The sequence below is a fragment of the Lepisosteus oculatus genome, chromosome 1 (genome assembly GCF_040954835.1).
Source record: "Lepisosteus oculatus isolate fLepOcu1 chromosome 1, fLepOcu1.hap2, whole genome shotgun sequence".
Taxonomy (NCBI): domain Eukaryota; kingdom Metazoa; phylum Chordata; class Actinopteri; order Semionotiformes; family Lepisosteidae; genus Lepisosteus; species Lepisosteus oculatus.
The window spans coordinates 26,716,297-26,733,963 of NC_090696.1; the positions used below are offsets into that span (position 1 = coordinate 26,716,297).

General features: G+C 34.7%; 1 protein-coding gene and 1 long non-coding RNA gene across 8 annotated transcripts in view; one reads left to right on the top strand and one right to left on the bottom strand.

The window, feature by feature from the left end:
* LOC107077063 (uncharacterized) overlaps positions 1 to 17,667 on the bottom strand; it is a 70,896-nt gene that overhangs the window by 20,460 nt on the left and 32,769 nt on the right. The gene's annotated exons all lie outside the window — the stretch shown is intronic.
* ttc29 (tetratricopeptide repeat domain 29) overlaps positions 4,912 to 17,667 on the top strand; it is a 94,324-nt gene continuing 81,568 nt past the window's right edge. For 3 of the 7 annotated variants that reach the window (XM_069188641.1, XM_015344505.2, XM_015344503.2), the window contains exons 1-3: positions 4,913 to 5,031; positions 5,719 to 5,829; positions 12,153 to 12,242. In XM_069188641.1, the coding sequence (XP_069044742.1) occupies positions 5,723 to 5,829; positions 12,153 to 12,242 (197 nt within the window). In that variant the 5' untranslated portion in view covers positions 4,913 to 5,031; positions 5,719 to 5,722. Of the gene's footprint in view, positions 5,032 to 5,718; positions 5,830 to 12,152; positions 12,243 to 17,667 lie in introns of all 7 variants that reach the window. The other 4 variants (XM_015344504.2, XM_015344500.2, XM_015344502.2 and 1 more) reach the window with 4 other exon arrangements.

The following is a 17,667-nucleotide window of genomic DNA, read 5'->3' on the forward strand; positions in this document are numbered from 1 at the left end:
TTGTGCTGCCACAGTCGTCCAAGCCTCTCTTTCAAACTAGAAAAAAAAGAATACATAGAAAAATAAAGTAAGCTGATTTAGGTCTGACAATAGGAATAATGTTTTTACATAAAGAGCAGATACTGTGAAAGCAACAGACTTACAGTATGTTAGCTTATGGGTCATTTCTGTATCTGAGCCCCATTGGCTCATCAGGCTGGAAGCATGTGACTCCCCCACTCAACAGGATGCTAGTCCATCAAAGGGACTGACCCCATTTATAGAGCAGGATGAAATGGAGCATTTGCTGTAAATTGCCTTGTTCAAGATACAGCACTGTCTTGGACACAGAGACCACCACCAGTCACAAGTCCAGAGACTAACCCAGTATGCTTAAACTGCCCCCCACATTTAAACATATGCTCTTAATTCAGACAATGATTCAAACCATTCTGAATTTATCCAGAATGGCCACACCAGCTCTTATCTGTACTCTCTGTTTTCTATTTATTTTGCCTTAAGAATGTATTCAGACACTTGCACAGTTTTCGCCTTGTTGTTTTAAAGCATGTAGCCATACTGTAGCACTGTAGTATGTAGCAATTTACATTTTTTGTATACAAAACACAACCTACTCCACACATTCAAAGCAAAAGCCAAAAAAGTACATAAAAAGAAAAATGGAGAAGTAATGATCGCATGAGTAGTCAACCTATTTGGTTGTTAATTTAGTGCACCTTACCTTAAAAAGCACCACAATTATTTGAGCAGCCTCTGTCTGTGTGCAATAGTAATGGTTTACATGATTTCACTATAAATACACCTGTCTCTGTAAGGTCCCTCATTCAATCGGGAAGTGAATTTCAAACAGAGCTTTAACTATGAAGGAGCTTTCAAAACAACTCAGCGATAAAGCTGTAGAATAGCACAGATCAGGGGAAAGGTATAAAATAATTCTAGAAGACTGGATATCCCTTTGAGCACAGTGAAGCCAATCATTAAAAAGAGGAATGTGTCTGAACCCACCCAGCCACTGCTTAGATCTGACTGTCCCTCCTAACTGAGCAGCTGAAAAGAGGGAGCTTTACAAAATGATTAAAAACAACATGGTGCAGGAAAAGAAAGAGTACAAGGAATTGCAAGCACAGATAAAAAAAGGATACTGGAAAGGCCAAGAGAGAAAATGAAAATTTGGAAATGGAGGCTGAAACAAATAATACAAATTCAAAGTGATTTCAGTACAAAGAATCATCGAGGATGACGTGAAACATATCTGGGATCAAAATGAGAAGCGTCTGGGGAATGAAAGGCAAATGACCAATGTACAAAACGAGTATTTCACTCAGGTGTTCACTAAGGAAGGAGTTAACAGTATGCCTCAGGAAGGAGAAAGATCTGTATTAAATAGTATCAGCACAGAAGTCAGAAACGTGTTTTGGGTATTACACACACTCAAGATTAAGAATTCCCCAGGACCTGATGTTAACCTGCCACTTGTACCCAAGGAAACATGAGAGATGATATGCAGAAGGCATTACTGCAACTCTTTCAGCAGTTGCTTAAGACGTGAGTAGTACCCAGGGCCAGGGGAATTACTAATGTAGGAAAACTGAATGAAGTTTGAATCAAGTCATGGAAACAGTTTGTAGCAGAGTAGCTGGACCTGAAGTGTCAAAATGGGGTTAGACCACCAGAGGGCAGCGTAAAGTCACTCTAAAACAGAGAAAATGTATCATCTAACAAGCAGGACGTTATCAGGGGGTTGGTGTCACCTGTTGGAAGCCAATTTCCCTATTGGTTATTGAGAGCAGGGGAAGACTCACCCTGTGTAGAAGCCTCGGTTGTTCCGATGTCGGCCTGAATATTAGGTAATGAAGGCTGTAATGGAAATGACTGAATTAAAGGAAAATTCCACTGCTACTAATAGTAAGGGACAAGACGGAGAAAGGCCTGCAAGTGATGGACTGGTTTCAGGTCGAAAAATTAAAGGGCAACAACGTTGGTCTCCGCCTAATTCCACAGAAGAGGGTGTTAAAATGTGTGCGGATCTACACTGCTCTACAAAACAGCGGTAAACCAGATCTACCACACCGTTATAAAAACTAAACTAGAGTATAACTTATATGGAAATTATATCTTAAGAAATAGCACAGATTTAAAAAAGGTAAGTCTTGGCCAAACACTGGCTTGTTAAGAGTTCTTTGAACAAGTCTCAGCAGTATGAATACATACAGTATGGTGCATATGATATGGTGAACTTAGATTTTCAGAAGCTTTTTGATAAAGCTCCTTATTCATGTTTAATCATCAAAAAGCAGGTGGTAATCAGGGAAAGGCAAGATTTGGGATCGAAAATTTGTTATCTAGAAGTTACTGTATAGATAAAGAGTAAATGCAATACAATAAATTGGTGTGATGTAATTAGTGGAGTCCTGCAGGGATCTGTACGTGGACCACTGTTTTTCTTAATTGATTTTAGTAATCTAGATTCCAAAATAATTATTAATTGGTTATGTTTACAGATTATACCAAATTAGAAGGATTGGAAAACACCGTAGAAATATCAGTGTGTCTGTGTACTTGGAAATTTCACATAATGGGAGACCATAGGAGGTGAATGAATGCTTTTGTAATGGATTGTACTATATTTCACAATGCTCAATCTAAGCACATGATGGTCTCATGTTGGACTCATTGGTCTATAACTTTTGTAAATTTTCAAAATCAAATAATTAAATTGCTTGGCTAATACTTTACCGTCCAATTAGTACATTTTAAAATGTAAACACTACAAATGTAAATTAATTGATTATAGCACACACCTTTGCTCAGTTATCTCAGGGCAAACATCCTGGCCTTAATACTTTGTAGGTACTGTAGATGGGAAATTTATTTTTCCCACTGTTTTTTTTAACAAGAACTACAAATTGTAAATGGGTAAAGTTGCACAGGATATAAATATATATACAGTATATGTATGCCATATACTCATACACATAATAGGTACTCTCTATTATCTTGCAATAGATTTTGTCACAGACCTATTGTAGTCAATAACCAATGCTCACTGTGTAAGTAATTGAAAGCTAAGCTCTTCTTCTTGAAATCTGGAATCAGCAACAGGAAAAATACAGTTAAAAATCTTGTGAAAAAAGCGTGGCTTACAGGTTTCATACTTCCTTAAACATAGCCAGTTCCAAATTGGCATTAGAGATGCATCAGAATAAAGGACAGTAGAAACAATAATAAGCATAGTCTAAAATGCTTAGCTGCTTACACTAAAACTAGAGCATAACTTACATGGAAATTATATCTTAAGAAACAGCACAGATTTTAAAAAAGGTAGGTCCTCAGCAGTATGAATACATACAGTATAGGGCATATTACATATGTATTACATATAGTGATATTACATATGTAAACACAGGTTTTTATTTTTTGGCTGAAAGTGTTATTCCCCTGCATATATACATTTGTTATTTCATATTAGTTTAGTCTTATTTCATCTGTTATTATATGTATTGTTATTAGGGCATTGAAAGGGGCTTACAATATATCACTACAGAAAAATCTCTAAAGTAAACTGATGGTGTGTATAAAAAATAACTGCAATTAGTTTTACAAACACTACTTTAACAGCTACAAGCTTTGCTGCTGCTTGTAAATTGTCATTTATTAGATCTAAAACTTAAAACTGCATATAAAATGTATTGAAGATTGCAATACATCTTTTATGTATAAAGTTAAATAACTAGTTAGGAGAATACTCAATGGTTAACATTAAAGGTTTAAAACATGTTAAAAATAGCTCTGTTAAGTCCTTTGCAAAACCATTAATGCACTATTTATGGTTTTTAAATCATTAACTCACTGTCATTTAAAATGTCTTTTGCAGTATATAAGACAGATTTTTTTACAGGTTTGTGAAGTGTGGTGCCCATCTGATATTTAAGCTAATCAAAAAAGGAACTACTATTGTCAATTAGAATATTAAGCCATGCAGAAAATGTGAAAATTAGCACTAAATGAGATTGAATGATAGCAAATGTTCAAATTCAGAATGTTTAATTCCAAACGTTTAGACAATCTGTCTAAAACTAGATTCCAAAACCAAACACTCACTTTTTCTTGCCTATGCACACACACACACGTTTTACAATCTCCAAAAGAAAGATGTTAAATGATAAAATAATAAACTAAATAAACTAAAGAATGTCAATACATCAAAAATATGGATGCAAAAATACTGCAAATGGGATAATCAGAGGTCATATTTAAGATCTCATTAATCTATTGTCCACCCATTAATTTTATTCAGTTGCTTCAGTTGAATGCTTAGGATCCAAAGACTTCAAATTATTGTATGTTTAGTAACTCAACTCCAGTTGCACTCATTTTCCAGTATGAACCTTTGGAATGCAGGAAAGGTGACATAACCTCGATACAAATCAGCTTGGACATTTTTTCTGTAGTGCTATTCAAAGCAGTTGTTTTTTTCTTTTTGAATAATGTGAATAATGTCTTTTACTAATTATTATTTTTGAAAGTTAGTTTTCCTGGTTTTTTTTGGAATACATTTTCACTAGGCCCCAGTCTCCATTCATTTCCAATTCCAGTTTCTGGAGACAGGCATGGTATACTACATTGCTAAAATTGTAAATCTGTCAAGTATGGGCTTTAGAGATTAAAGAAAAAAAATGAAACCCAGGACATAGAGAAGCTGTTAAATTGGTCTAATTAACCCAGTAACTAGCTGATTTGCCTCCTTCAGAGCTGATCTTGAAATGAAAACCTACAGGCCACCCAGCCCTCCAGAAACTGCATTAGACAGCCCTGATTTATGAGACGACATTTCCAAATACGTGCTTCTTAATGCCTGATCCGTGAGGTTTGGCCTGGGTCTGTTGTCAATATGCTCTGATCCAGTTCTGTGGGTAGAACTTCCGCAGTGTTGTTATGGCGACGTTGTACACACACAGGCTCTGTGTAGTACAACAAACGTGTTTGGATACAGGCGTGGAGGAAAGACTACTGTGAAACGCAACGCAAATAGTAAGAAACTAAAATAGACTTATTTCGAGTAGAACTTCTAATGATACAAGAAAGAAAATAAAGCCGGAAAAACACAATACAAATTCTATACATTTTACATACTTTTTTGTACGCGTCTTCATAGTTGTTTGGTATTGCAACTGTCTCAGAAAGATGGGTTATTGGATTGATCTCTATCGACTTTAAATTAAGTTTTATTACTCTACTATGATATTTTTCGATGCTAAATTTAAAGCGTTACCAAAGGTCCTTTTGATAGCGATACTGTTACGAAAGATGGTGACTCGAGCACTGTAGTGCAATCGAGGTTAAAAGAAAAAATGCAGATTACTATTTTTTCTTCTTTTTAAAAATGTTGTTGAACAAAAGTGTGGGACCCATTCAGTATTCTGTCTTTCACCTGTAATAATAGCGAAAATTCTTTTTACAAGAACAAACATAATGTAGTTCAAAGGAAATATATTCTAAAAATACAGTTGTTTTTAGTACTAGTCTCTATTAATCGATTACAGCTATTATTATTATTAGATGTTCGAACAAGACAGTTGCATTATTACAGAGAAGTTGAAACTGTGAAGTGTATAATGGTACTGTTTTTATGGCAATGGTGAAAGTGTTAATCACTGTTAAATAAACCCCTGTTAAATAAAAGACCTACAGTAACATGTTTATTATTTGTCGTTACAGAAAAATGAGTACAGCATCTTTGCCAAGAATCAACACGTCCTTCTTCCCAAAGATAATCACCGCTGAAAACCACTCGCGTTTTCACCAACAGCGCCAAAACGGGGGACACGGGTGAGAAAGACTGGCATTTGCTTCAGTATCTGATTGCTATTGTGAGACTTCTTTTAAAAATTACAGTTGCTTTTTTATGCGTCTTCGACGTTTCAGTTTCATTTCCGATTAAGTTACACTTACAGTTGCTCTTCTCTTGCAAATGTAAGAACAAAATGTTAAGTGACACTCCACGCGATTCATAGCTCATTATGACAGATTACATTTATTCCATGTTCAATTTATATAAACCATTTGGAACCCTGGTGTAAAGATATACAATATACTCGTCAGTTTAATATTTTGGATTTTGTCTATACTTTAGTTTGCTATACAAAGAGACTTAAACTGTTAAAAACTTGGAATTAAAATGACTTGTTTTATATCAAATAGTACAGATCTAGCCATTCAAAATGCGCGACGTATGCTGCAGTGAAACACGGTGGACTATCTGCTACGAACTACAAAGTATATCGTATCTTTAAAAAATAGGGTGAAATTCCTTGTTAAACCACCAGGTGGAGATGGGCTTAGCTGAGCTGTCTTATGTGAAGCATTTAGTCTGTAGGCAGGAAACGTCTAGTTTCGAATCCCGGTCAATGCTGAGGGACAATATTTTGCCAATTACAGAATTAAATTGTGTACTGTTCAGACTTTTAATAATGTAACGCCACGGGGTTCAGGTGGGCGCCCTTGCCACATCAGGTCGGTCCCCCACCGTCGAAGACTCGAACCCAAGACTCTGGCGTCACTCAACAGGGACCCAGCCTGGTGAGCTAAAGAGAGATTTCTCCACAGCCCAGTGGCTGTGGTCCTGCTATTACAGGAAAGGGCGGTGACGTCACCGCCCTGGTAAGCCGGCTCTTACACAGTGCCTGTCGGCCGTATGCGTTTCACTCTCCCCCGCTTAACTCGCTGTCCTCAGCGAAGGGCTATCCCACCCCGCTCTGACACCAATGTAACGCAACGGGGTTCAGGTGGGCGCCCTTGCTGCATCAGGTCGGCCCACCGCCGTCAGGGACTCGAACCCAGGACTCTGGCGTCACTCAACAGGGACCCAGCCTGGTGAGCTAAAGAGAGATCTCTCCACAGCCCAGTGGCTGTGGTCCTGCTATTACAGGAAAGGGCGGTGACGTCACTGCTCTGGTAAGCCGGCTCTTACACAGTGCCTGTCGGCCGTATGCGTGACAATAATTTTAAACTGTGTATTACAGCATGTTAAACATTAAACCGATTAAAAGGTAGGTATATTTTATAAAAGCAAGATTGCTTGGTTGGACAAAAGTACACAACCTTCTACATTCATACTGTAAATATTTTAATTAAGCATAAATATTTTATGCATCAAAGTCTTTTACTTGGTAACTTACATTGGTTTGTGGTTTTAACGTGCTTGTTCTAACTTTATAAAGCTTAGATACTGTACTTCAGAGAAAGTTATAATGTTTTATCCTTTTCTAATAATACATAGTAAGAACACCACCTGCTGTTACTGTAAAAAAATAAAAGTTGTACTGATTAAATACCTCTTGATAGTAATATTAATATGGAGTCATGTAACTAAGCAGCTAAAATATCACTAGGGGACATTTTGGAAACATTTGACGTTCGGTTTTTAAAAAATATTATTGTCCTTAATAGGCATGTAGTGCGCTGCACCAAAGCAGTTCAAAGCCTAATCAGAGAATTACTTTGTTTCTTACATAGCTGAATATATAAAAATAGTTCACTTTTAAAGCTTATTGTTGGCTACGGTGTGTGTGTATCTGGATGAATTATTATAAGAAATGGTTTAGTGATTTCGGATTTCTTCACGGAATTCTTTAAGTTAAAGGAGGGAAAAGGGCTATTTTTACAAGTTGTGTATCGCCTCTTATATATGTGTGTTTTGTTTCCATTTTCCACAGTTCGTGACTTTGGTTGTCCTCCCTCCCCATTGGTTCATTAATTCATCCACCTTTCTATAATACGTCATTCGTAATCAGCTTCTCGTCCAATTAGAACTCAACTTCTTCGGTATTTAACTTGGATGTTTTCAGAACATAGGGTGCCTTTCGCTCTACTTCGGTTCTGCTCGGCTCAGCTTCGGCTTTTTCACTTATGTTTTGCTTCGGCTTCGGCTTCATCTCTCCTCATTTTCATCAGTTTCGCTTCGTGTGTATGTTTCCATATAGCTTCAGCTTTGTTGGTTTGTGTTCGTCTCATCCTTCTACTTTCGTTTGTTTGTATTATCCTTTATTTCACCATTACCTTGCCCAAACAAGTTATATCAACCTCTGCGCACTTTTGTACCTATTCCCTGTGTCTACAATGTACATATTTCACTTCTGTTTACCTATTATAATTCGTTACAACTATCTTTTCCCCCACACCAAAGATTTCTTCCTAAACGCCTGGAATTCCCTTAATGTCGCACTGCATATGCCCCTAGACTATCGGGGTGTGTAACAATTCGTAAAAATATTCCAATTTAAATGCAATACGGAATATATTATTAATAATTTTGTAACAAATTCGGGTTCTTGGGCTTGTCCCTTCGCTGCTCCTGTGTTCGTCCTTCACTGCATGGGCTCAAACCCAGGTCTCCTGTGTTGCTCAACAGAGCTTTTGCAAGCTGAGCTACAGAAGACCTCTTTCAGCACCAGTGGCCAGCAGCCCTGTTATGCGCAGGGGAGCAGAGGGCTGTACTGTCGCGCTGCAACCTGCTTGTACCATCTGTATCCCGGCTGTTCATTACAATATTAATAATGAATGACTATGGACGAGTTGTGAACTGAAGAGTTAGAGAAGACATGACGAGTCTTGTCTTTTCAGCTTGGAATTTAACCTTTACAGCAATCCCTTTGACTATATATTTTTATTTTTTACATAGCCGGATGAGTAAAAATAGATTGGATTAATAAATGGAGTAAGAAAAGATATTTCACACATACTTTGAAACCATACGGCTTTGGAACAGCAGGAGGTGAGACCGGGCTGTGGGGAGGGGCCGTATTTTGATTTTCCTGCGTGAACTGTATTCGCTACAATACTATAATGAGTCCCTGAGACATATCGTTTAAATGTTGGAATTATAAAAAATAAACCTTTGTTGAGTTTGCACAAGAGACAAAAGGTACCTTTTGAGAAGTCGAGTACTGCTTGCAAAGTAGCTGATTTTGACGAACAGCCAGTTTTGCCTGAAGAGTTTAAAATCTGTCTGTACTGTAGCTTTATTTTTATGAGCAGAAATTCACCTTGCTCTTACAAGTGGCTCTGTTAAGCAGAGTTTGTGTTAACACACCACACCCTTTTGAATGAGTTTTAATCAGCGTTGTCTGTCCAGGGGGGTTGGGCAGAGTGACGGAGAGTGAAATAAATGACCGCTGACACTTTTCCTTCCCCCCTGGTGCGGGATTATAATGCGGAAAACGTTTTTTTTTTTATTTACTGGGAGTGTGAACATTGAGTGAGTACCAGGGTGTACAGTGAGATTAACACAGTGTGATTAGTGAGATGGATAATTTTAGTAAATATGTTGACAAATGTCTGAATTTTTGCTTTCACGCGGCAAGATGAAATTGTATCCAGCTGTGAATCAGCTACTTGACCTTGCCCCCGTGAAATATTTAGTGGGCAGCATTACTCACAGTGTAGTGCCCATAGAGTGTTAATTTTAATACACTGTACAGTATAACAGTATAAAGCACGTACATTTTAAAATGTTTGTAATCGCTATTCTTGCAAGTAGATTTTGTATTCAGTTTGTTTCTGCGTGTTAGCTGGTGGGCAAACGTTCGAGGTGAAAATTCTTCTACAAGAAGTGTACCTTTAAAGCCGAGAAGACCGCGCCAAACTTTTTCAGCTCTGTATGTCACTTAAGCCATTCCTTTTTGACACTTTCTTTAGTCATTGAGGTGGGAAGACCCCTTCCCCTTTCCCCTGTTTGACCTGTCCCCATTTTTAACCATTCTGTGTCCGAATCGCAGCGGGTGAGAGAGAGTACGGAGAAACAGAAAAAAAGTGAACCCTGTCATATTTAATTTTAAATTATATTTTACCTTCATTTTTTATTTTATAGGTACGTATTTTACTTATTTTCTGATAATCAGTTTTAACGTATATTTGAACTAAGTCTTGTAAATTCATGTTTTTACAAGATGTGGAAGAAGTGCAACAATTTATCACAGTGCACATTTTAATACTAATTATTGATTACTAATTGAACTAAGTGTGACATAACATCCAGAAATACAATTGAAAATAATCTATGGTATTTGTGTAGATGAAACGTTTCTAAAATTTATTTTTAAAAATAAAAGCAATTCAAATGTATAATCTTCCCAGATGTAATGTCATTAGGAAGTACAATAAGCAACTGCTTTGTTTAACAATGGTTTCAAATATAAAACTGATTGATGAGAAAGCTATGTTAAATGATAATTTAAAAGAGTTCAAGTTAAAAGAAATGATTTATGTTCCATTATTCAATTTTAAAGGGAGATGGACACGCTCAGGGCAAAGCTGCAGAGCGGGAACTCCACGCCTCCTCTCAGGCCCACCTGTTATATTCCCTATTAATCAAATTCAAATTTTTAATTGCAATAACGAATGTAAGTATTCATAGAAAAGGTTAAAACAGAGAATACAGAGGGAGTTTCAGAAATTAAACAGAGGTGTGGAACACCCTGTCTCAAAAATAGATGTTTAATAAATTGAAGGTTGTGAAAACAGTGACAAATCACCCCAAGCAAAATACAATTTTAAAATACAAGCAGTTTGAAATTATTAGTTGTTATTAATAAATAATTTAAGCTCTTGCTGAAATGGACAGGCAAACGTTTTCCATGTAATCGCAGGTGAATGATGTTTACAGATGTTTACAAAGAAAGTGTACTATGGTAATAATTTGAGCTATATGAATATAATTAAATCCTTAAATTATTATTGTCTTTAGATACGCAATTTCATATTATATTCCCTATTAATCAAATTCTAAAAAGTATGCGTTTCTTTACTGTAATTCATAAAGAGGTTAAAACGGTATAACTTTTTATAAGCGATATAAACTTAATATAGTAAAAAGGAGCACGTAAAATGAAATAGTTTGATGCTTAAAATGTTTATGAAGATAGTGGAATACTGCTGTGTATTTTTTATTTAAACTACCAATACCAGCCATATACAGCTTACTTAATATGTTTATATTCCTAAATTAATATCGTTTATGACCTTCAGACACGTTATGCTCCTCTTCTTTTTATGCTCAGATACCAAAAATTCCCTTTAGTTGTAAAATTCCATACTAATATTCAATATTTAGCAGATTTAAACATGCACAGTAAATGAAGCAATTGTTTCACTAACAACCAATGCACCAAAAGTGCCGTCTGTCGGTCATTTTGGCCAGCCAATCATGTACTGCGGTATTCCGCACTTATCTGCAGATAATTTCGCACAGAATGGGCTTTTACTGTGCATTTTGAATGGCTGCATCTGTATGTTTTAACTTTACCTTTGAGTACTAAATCATATTTACAGTAGCTTTCTCTATTTCATGTAAGTTGGTTGTCCTGCAAGTCAGTACATCATGGATTTGATTACACAAACTGTAATTAAAACAGAATTTCATTTTTTCCAATTAAAAATTATACTTAATAAATTACTGTGATGAACAATTGGCCTAACAATTCTTTATTCAGCTTGCCATTACATTAGCTTAAATAATGGCATTGGTAACTCATCACATTCTTCCCAAACTGTGCACTGCCTAGACTAGATATTTGATTACAAAGGTGCACTTTCATGTTGAAATGTAGAGGATTTAGCACAAAAGTGAGGAAAGTGTTTTAATTTGTGCCATAGCACAAATGTTTAAAATATTTTCTGATGTCTTCTAATGATAACTCTGGTGTAAATGCCTCCAGTGTACTTTATTTCTGGGACAAAGCTTTTCAACTCCATAAAGTTCTTCACCTGATTTATATACTTTTGTATTTTGTTGGCTGTTCAATTGTACTTCCAAATATGTCTTTTCTTCTCAGGAATTTACTAATTTGTTCTACTACGTTGTCACCCCTGAATGTTTTATGATCAGGAGCTCAGTTTGAATGATTTATAGTTACTGAACTGTATCTATTTTAAAGTATTTGAGTGGGTGCTTTAATAGATGTGGCTTTCAAGTGTCACTTCCACCTTCAAACTAACACAGTAAATGCTATTGCTATACTGTAGGTATGAATGTTATACTTTTCTTATTCATAAAGGTATGCCTTATAATAAAACTTAATTTATAGTACCGTATATAATAAAGTAAAATTATAATGCAGTTATGTTCTGTGTAAACACATTTAATTTATTTTCAGGAATGTGGAAAGCGGAAAGCAAAGTGGAAAGGCACATCCCTTGAAAGGCAATGACAAACAACCACGATTTACCAAGCAAGACATTGCAGTGTAAGTGCAATTTTTCTAATAAATCTAATGATTTACATTTAACTTGTACACTTTATGCTTACCTAGATATTATACCACAGGTACAGTAACAGCAGCTTACGTCTACAGCATAAGAAGTATTGTAACATTTTGGTAAAGATAAAATTCTGTCAGCGTTGAAATTAATTGATTAATTGTTGAAAGTGATTTGTTTTTTTTATTCTGATTTCTTTACACATTTAATACATATAAGTAATATGAAACTTAATGTATCCATTGTTACATATCACAATTTGATATGTATGTAATACAAGTAGAGGAAAATGTATGTTATTCCCCCTAAAAGTGCAGGCACAGAACCATGTGTAGAGCTGATGAAATGAGCTCATATTCAGCTTAATGAGAAATGTCTCTTCTCAAATAGTGTAATTAAACCGCTAGTGATTCTCTGTACTGAAAACTGGGATTCATGTTTCTCAGCATAGCTAGAGGAGGTGAAGAAACTTCTGACCATCTTAGGTCCATTATGTATAATTTCCAAAGATTTCCAAACTCCAGGAAAGAAACTTTCATTTTTAATGACAAATCATGAATTATTCTATTTATTGTATACATTGCTCTTTCAAAGGTACAAGACGGATGAAAGGTGAAGATGAATAATATTAGAAAATTTATCTTTGCTGTAAAGTAGGACTTGTGGAAACAAAACTACACCTGTTGAACCTCATAGGATCTTGACAAAATAAGAAGAATATAAATGAGCAAACTCATGTACGTGAGCCTCATATTTACCCCTCTTCTTTCCTTTGTTTCCTTCATATTATTTTTCCTACCTCGATACCATTCCCAAAAGAAAACTGCAGGTAAGGTAACACATGAGAAAAACATAAGGCAGCTGCCCCTAACGTCCACAACAACAAGAGGGATACAAGCTAAATGTTCACTCCTCTTCTAGAGTCTTCTCACTCCAGACTACCCTAGTACTTGAATTGCTAGCAGAGACAGAATCTAACCATTGTGTTCAGAAGTAAACAAGGAAAAACTGTAACCAGCATTGATGATAAAAATCTAACATGATTAATCAAAACCATCACAGCAGATTAGGCATTTTACTGCAACTGCCAATGTTTGTGTTTTCAGCACTTCAATATATGGTCTAAACTTTGGTTATCTGTTATTTTTATCTCTCCACTGTGTGAAGAACCATACTTTTTATTAACTTGCAATCTCAGGTTCAATACATAGACTACAGTCTTTAGTATAGCAAGATTTGTATTGCATTTTTAAACCACATGATTGATATTTGATAAGTAATTAAAGGTATATACTACAGGTATATGTTAAAATGTTAAACCAGACCAGTTTAGAAAACAGTTAACATTATACTTAAGAAAGTATTTTGAATTATTTTTTAGTGATTGTTTTATTTTATTTTTTTCAAAAACGATAAAATACAATAGAGAAGTAAAAATAACCCAGTATGAACACATCTCACCAATTCTACACAGTGGTGTTTTTGATCAAAATTTTTCGTTTAAAGAAAACGTTAAACTCAAAAAAATATAAACTGCAATATTTATGACCTAGCAAAAACATTAAGACATAAATGGCTGAAAGTTTTGTGCGCAAATGTCTGAAATCGAAGTGCAGTTTTTAATGGCTGACCGAATTAACCTGTACCACATTAATTTTAGTTATTTTCTTAAACCAAACAAAAGTTTTATTTAGTGTTAAATCTGGAGAACAATAGCACAGTGCCTTCATTATACTGTATGTATAACGGAAAATGGCCAAACATTTTCTGTAACTATTATACTGTAATGACAGTGGCAGTCTACCATAATGTAAAAAAACAATTATACTCACAATTCAAGTATGGCTCTGAACTACATTTTGTTCCATATCTGATAGTATCTCTTATCAGGTTAATGTAATATGTTGCATGAATTGTGTTGCTTTTGAAAACTGATACAGTAATTTTGTACAAAATTTATGGATAGATTCTGTATTGGACAAAGTGGTTAGAAAGTGGAAGGATGTTTCATGCTTTCCTTTCCCTGACATAGAAATGTAATATGTTTACATAAAAATAATTTTAAATGTGTTTTTACAATAGAATTTGTAGTACAAATTATCGGCAGCAATTCAAACTATCACATAATAAATGAAGGATTTTCCAGTATTTAAGATTTCTATTTCTGATAGTATCATTAGGACTTATATTTATATACCAAATATAAATTTAATTTGTGTACAGTACGAAACTAGGAAGTAGTTCAGCCAGCATTTATTAAAACCTCCAAGAACTGTTTTAGGGGATGCTTTTTAGACCATTTGCCATTTGCAGTGGGTGAAAAATGGACAATATATTAAATTACCTTTTATAGAGTTAGCAAAGGTACAGTATGGCTGTGATTTCGTAACACTTAACTGCCAAGAAGGGTTATATTTATCAAAGATAGACTTGGAATGAGAACGTCTCATTTAATTTTTTAATTTAAAAGCAGTATTCCACATGGGGGCAACACTCTTTGCTCTCTTCTTATAAAAAATTGTACTGATGTGATCTTGAGTAACATATTTGTTCACAGACAGATTGACATATTCGACAACTCCATAAGCTTAAATAGAAAGTAAGAAAATTGTCAGTGTATCTGTAGCCTCCAAGTGGCATATTCTTATGTCTTTATTGCTATACAGTATGTATGTTTATACATGCTTCACTTTATTACTGTGGAATTGCTGTCTATTACTGTGGAATTGCTGTCTGACTTATTAGTATATCACGGATGTAGTGGCATAAGTACATAAAATACTTATGTATTTGAATATATTTGAATAAAATATTTGAATAAAATGTAAGACTTGTAATAAATTGGTATGTTCTTTGAAAAACTAATTGCTCTATTAATTACAAATTAATATTAATACTGGTTAATTTTAGAGAAGAAAATCTATATTAATTTTAAGGAAAACCTGGAAATAGAAATGTTCTTTATAAAAGCCAGTCATCTAATAGTCATCTAATATTTCTAGATGACATGTTTTCAGTTGTTTTTGTTACAAACTCTTTGTTCATGGCTAGTAACTAAATTTAGTTTTCAATTGTAGCCTGCAATTCATTGGCTTCAGTTTATATAAGAAACTTACAGTACATCATCATTAATTTTTAAAACACTAGAGAAAGAAATGGGCTCTAAATTGATATTTATAACTTTCTAAGCACTCAAATTCAACAGAATAACCTGAACTATAATATGTTCATACGAAGTCGCAGAAATAATACACATTACCACGATTTACATTAAAGGATATTCCTTGCAAATAGCACTGCACTTTATTGATGTTCAAAAAACCTAAATGCCAGTACAAATATTCCCCAATATAGGAATAGCAGGTAAAGTTAATATTTTGCTAATTGTTTTTCCTTTATTTAAAGTTTTACCTTTTTTTTCAATGTATTCTTTAAAAAAAAACATAATTTATTAATGGTTATGAATAGTTTTTGACATTCTGGATCCACATGATGTGGTTTTGACTCTCCTTTGAAAGGAGATCTTGTGTTTCTTTCTGTATTACCATAATGGGAAATTTGTACAGGAAAGGATGTGCTTTCCAGAATCGTTGATCTGTAATAGAGGCTTTTGCTTTTGCTTTTGCTTTTAATTATTATTACATTTCAAGTACCCTGCATCTTGCATGTCCTGGGGTTGAGCTGCATGTGGGGAGCATTTGGAATATGCAGCAGCTTGTAAACTAAGAAGTGATTAACTTTTATACATCATTAATTGATATTTCCCGAGGTTGTACTTGCATATCTTTTTACAGTTCTACATAAGGCAAATAGACGAGCAATTTAGAGAGATCCCAGATTTAGATCATTAAATACATGATGTCTTAGTTAAAATCCAGTTAAGAAAATGTCTGCAGAATGGTAGTTGGTGGAGATCTGATGTTTTAATGTTATTAATTTATATGCAGTATTCCTGGTTTAGATTGCAGACTTGTTTTGATTTTTGTAAGTTAAGATCACTTGAGCAATTCTAGAAATTAGAAAAATAATTTTAATGACAGAAATGCTTTTGAAACCCTAAATATCATAGGTTTTTAAAATAATAACAAATTGTTATAAAGCTGTTGCTTGAGTTTGCTTCCATTTATTGCTATATACAGTAGAAAAATGTCAATTTGATCATCCACAGCTAGAGATAAATTATTGTATCCCTGGCTTGGTTGATTTTAGTCAGTTCAGTCAAATAAGTTTAGTTCTTGTTTCATTGTAATATATGAGAATAATGGAGTGGTGCTTAGCAATAGGGTTGAATTGGGTTCTTACACCCTAAAATCTGCTGTCACACATTCTGCCCTCAGTAAATATTGGGAAGGACAAGACAGTTAAAGCTGTTATTTTTGCTTTAAAGCAAGGCAGTTTAGGTACACTGTAAATGTGAAGTATATAATACATTAATTTTTGGTTTGTTGTATTGCATTCTAATTATTATTTGTTTATTAATAAATGCCCTCTTCACTTTAAGCAAATTTCAGAGTGTGAAAGTCAGTACTGTATTTGGTTGCATATCCCTTTCAGGCAATAACTGCATGAAGTCTGCAACCCACTGAGCTCACACATACTTTGTACTAACTTCAGAGTTTTTTTTTTCCTAATATGATCAAATGTATTCATGGTATTACCACAAAAAATGGTATATTATAATTGAGCTTGTCATTTGTATTAATCTCCTAATGGGAATACAAATTCCTTAACTGTAAAACAAAAATAACAATTTTGACTTTGTTGTCCCCTTAATTGCCTTCATTCTTTACTGTATAACTCCTCTTAATCTGATATGTAGATTGACAAGAAACATGCTGAAGACATGTACTGTATATTCTAATCAAAGTTAAACTCATAGCTGCCACACCACTATTGTGTTTTTCCCACCTTTTTTAACAATGGTGGAAGAAAGGATGTCTTGGGAAGAAATGAAAGCAAATCACTTTAGAGATTTTAGGATCTGCAGTGAACTGGAAGAGGAACTGCAGTTCAGGTTTTTTTCTGGTCAGTACACTATGATCTACTCCTAGAAACAGAATCTGCTATGTTTGTCCATTTTTGTTATGCTTGCACTATAAATAGTATATTGTTGGAACATCTAGAGTCTTTTTTGAATTATGAAAGTTTTAATCTTTTTCACCTCCTAGCTCTGTCAACTGTTACAATGTGTCTCAATAGGTAAAGCTAATTTTGTATGGCGAGCGGTTCAGTGTGGCCTCCCCAGAGGTCAGTCCTGGGACACCTGCTAGTCATCCTGTATGTGCTACAGAATAGGAATATCATCAAGAAGTAACAAATAGGCTTTCTGTGTTAATTATCCACTGAATTGTAAGTCACTTCCAGTCAAACTGGCATGTTTGCTCACTGAATGCTTAAACTGAAATTCAGTCA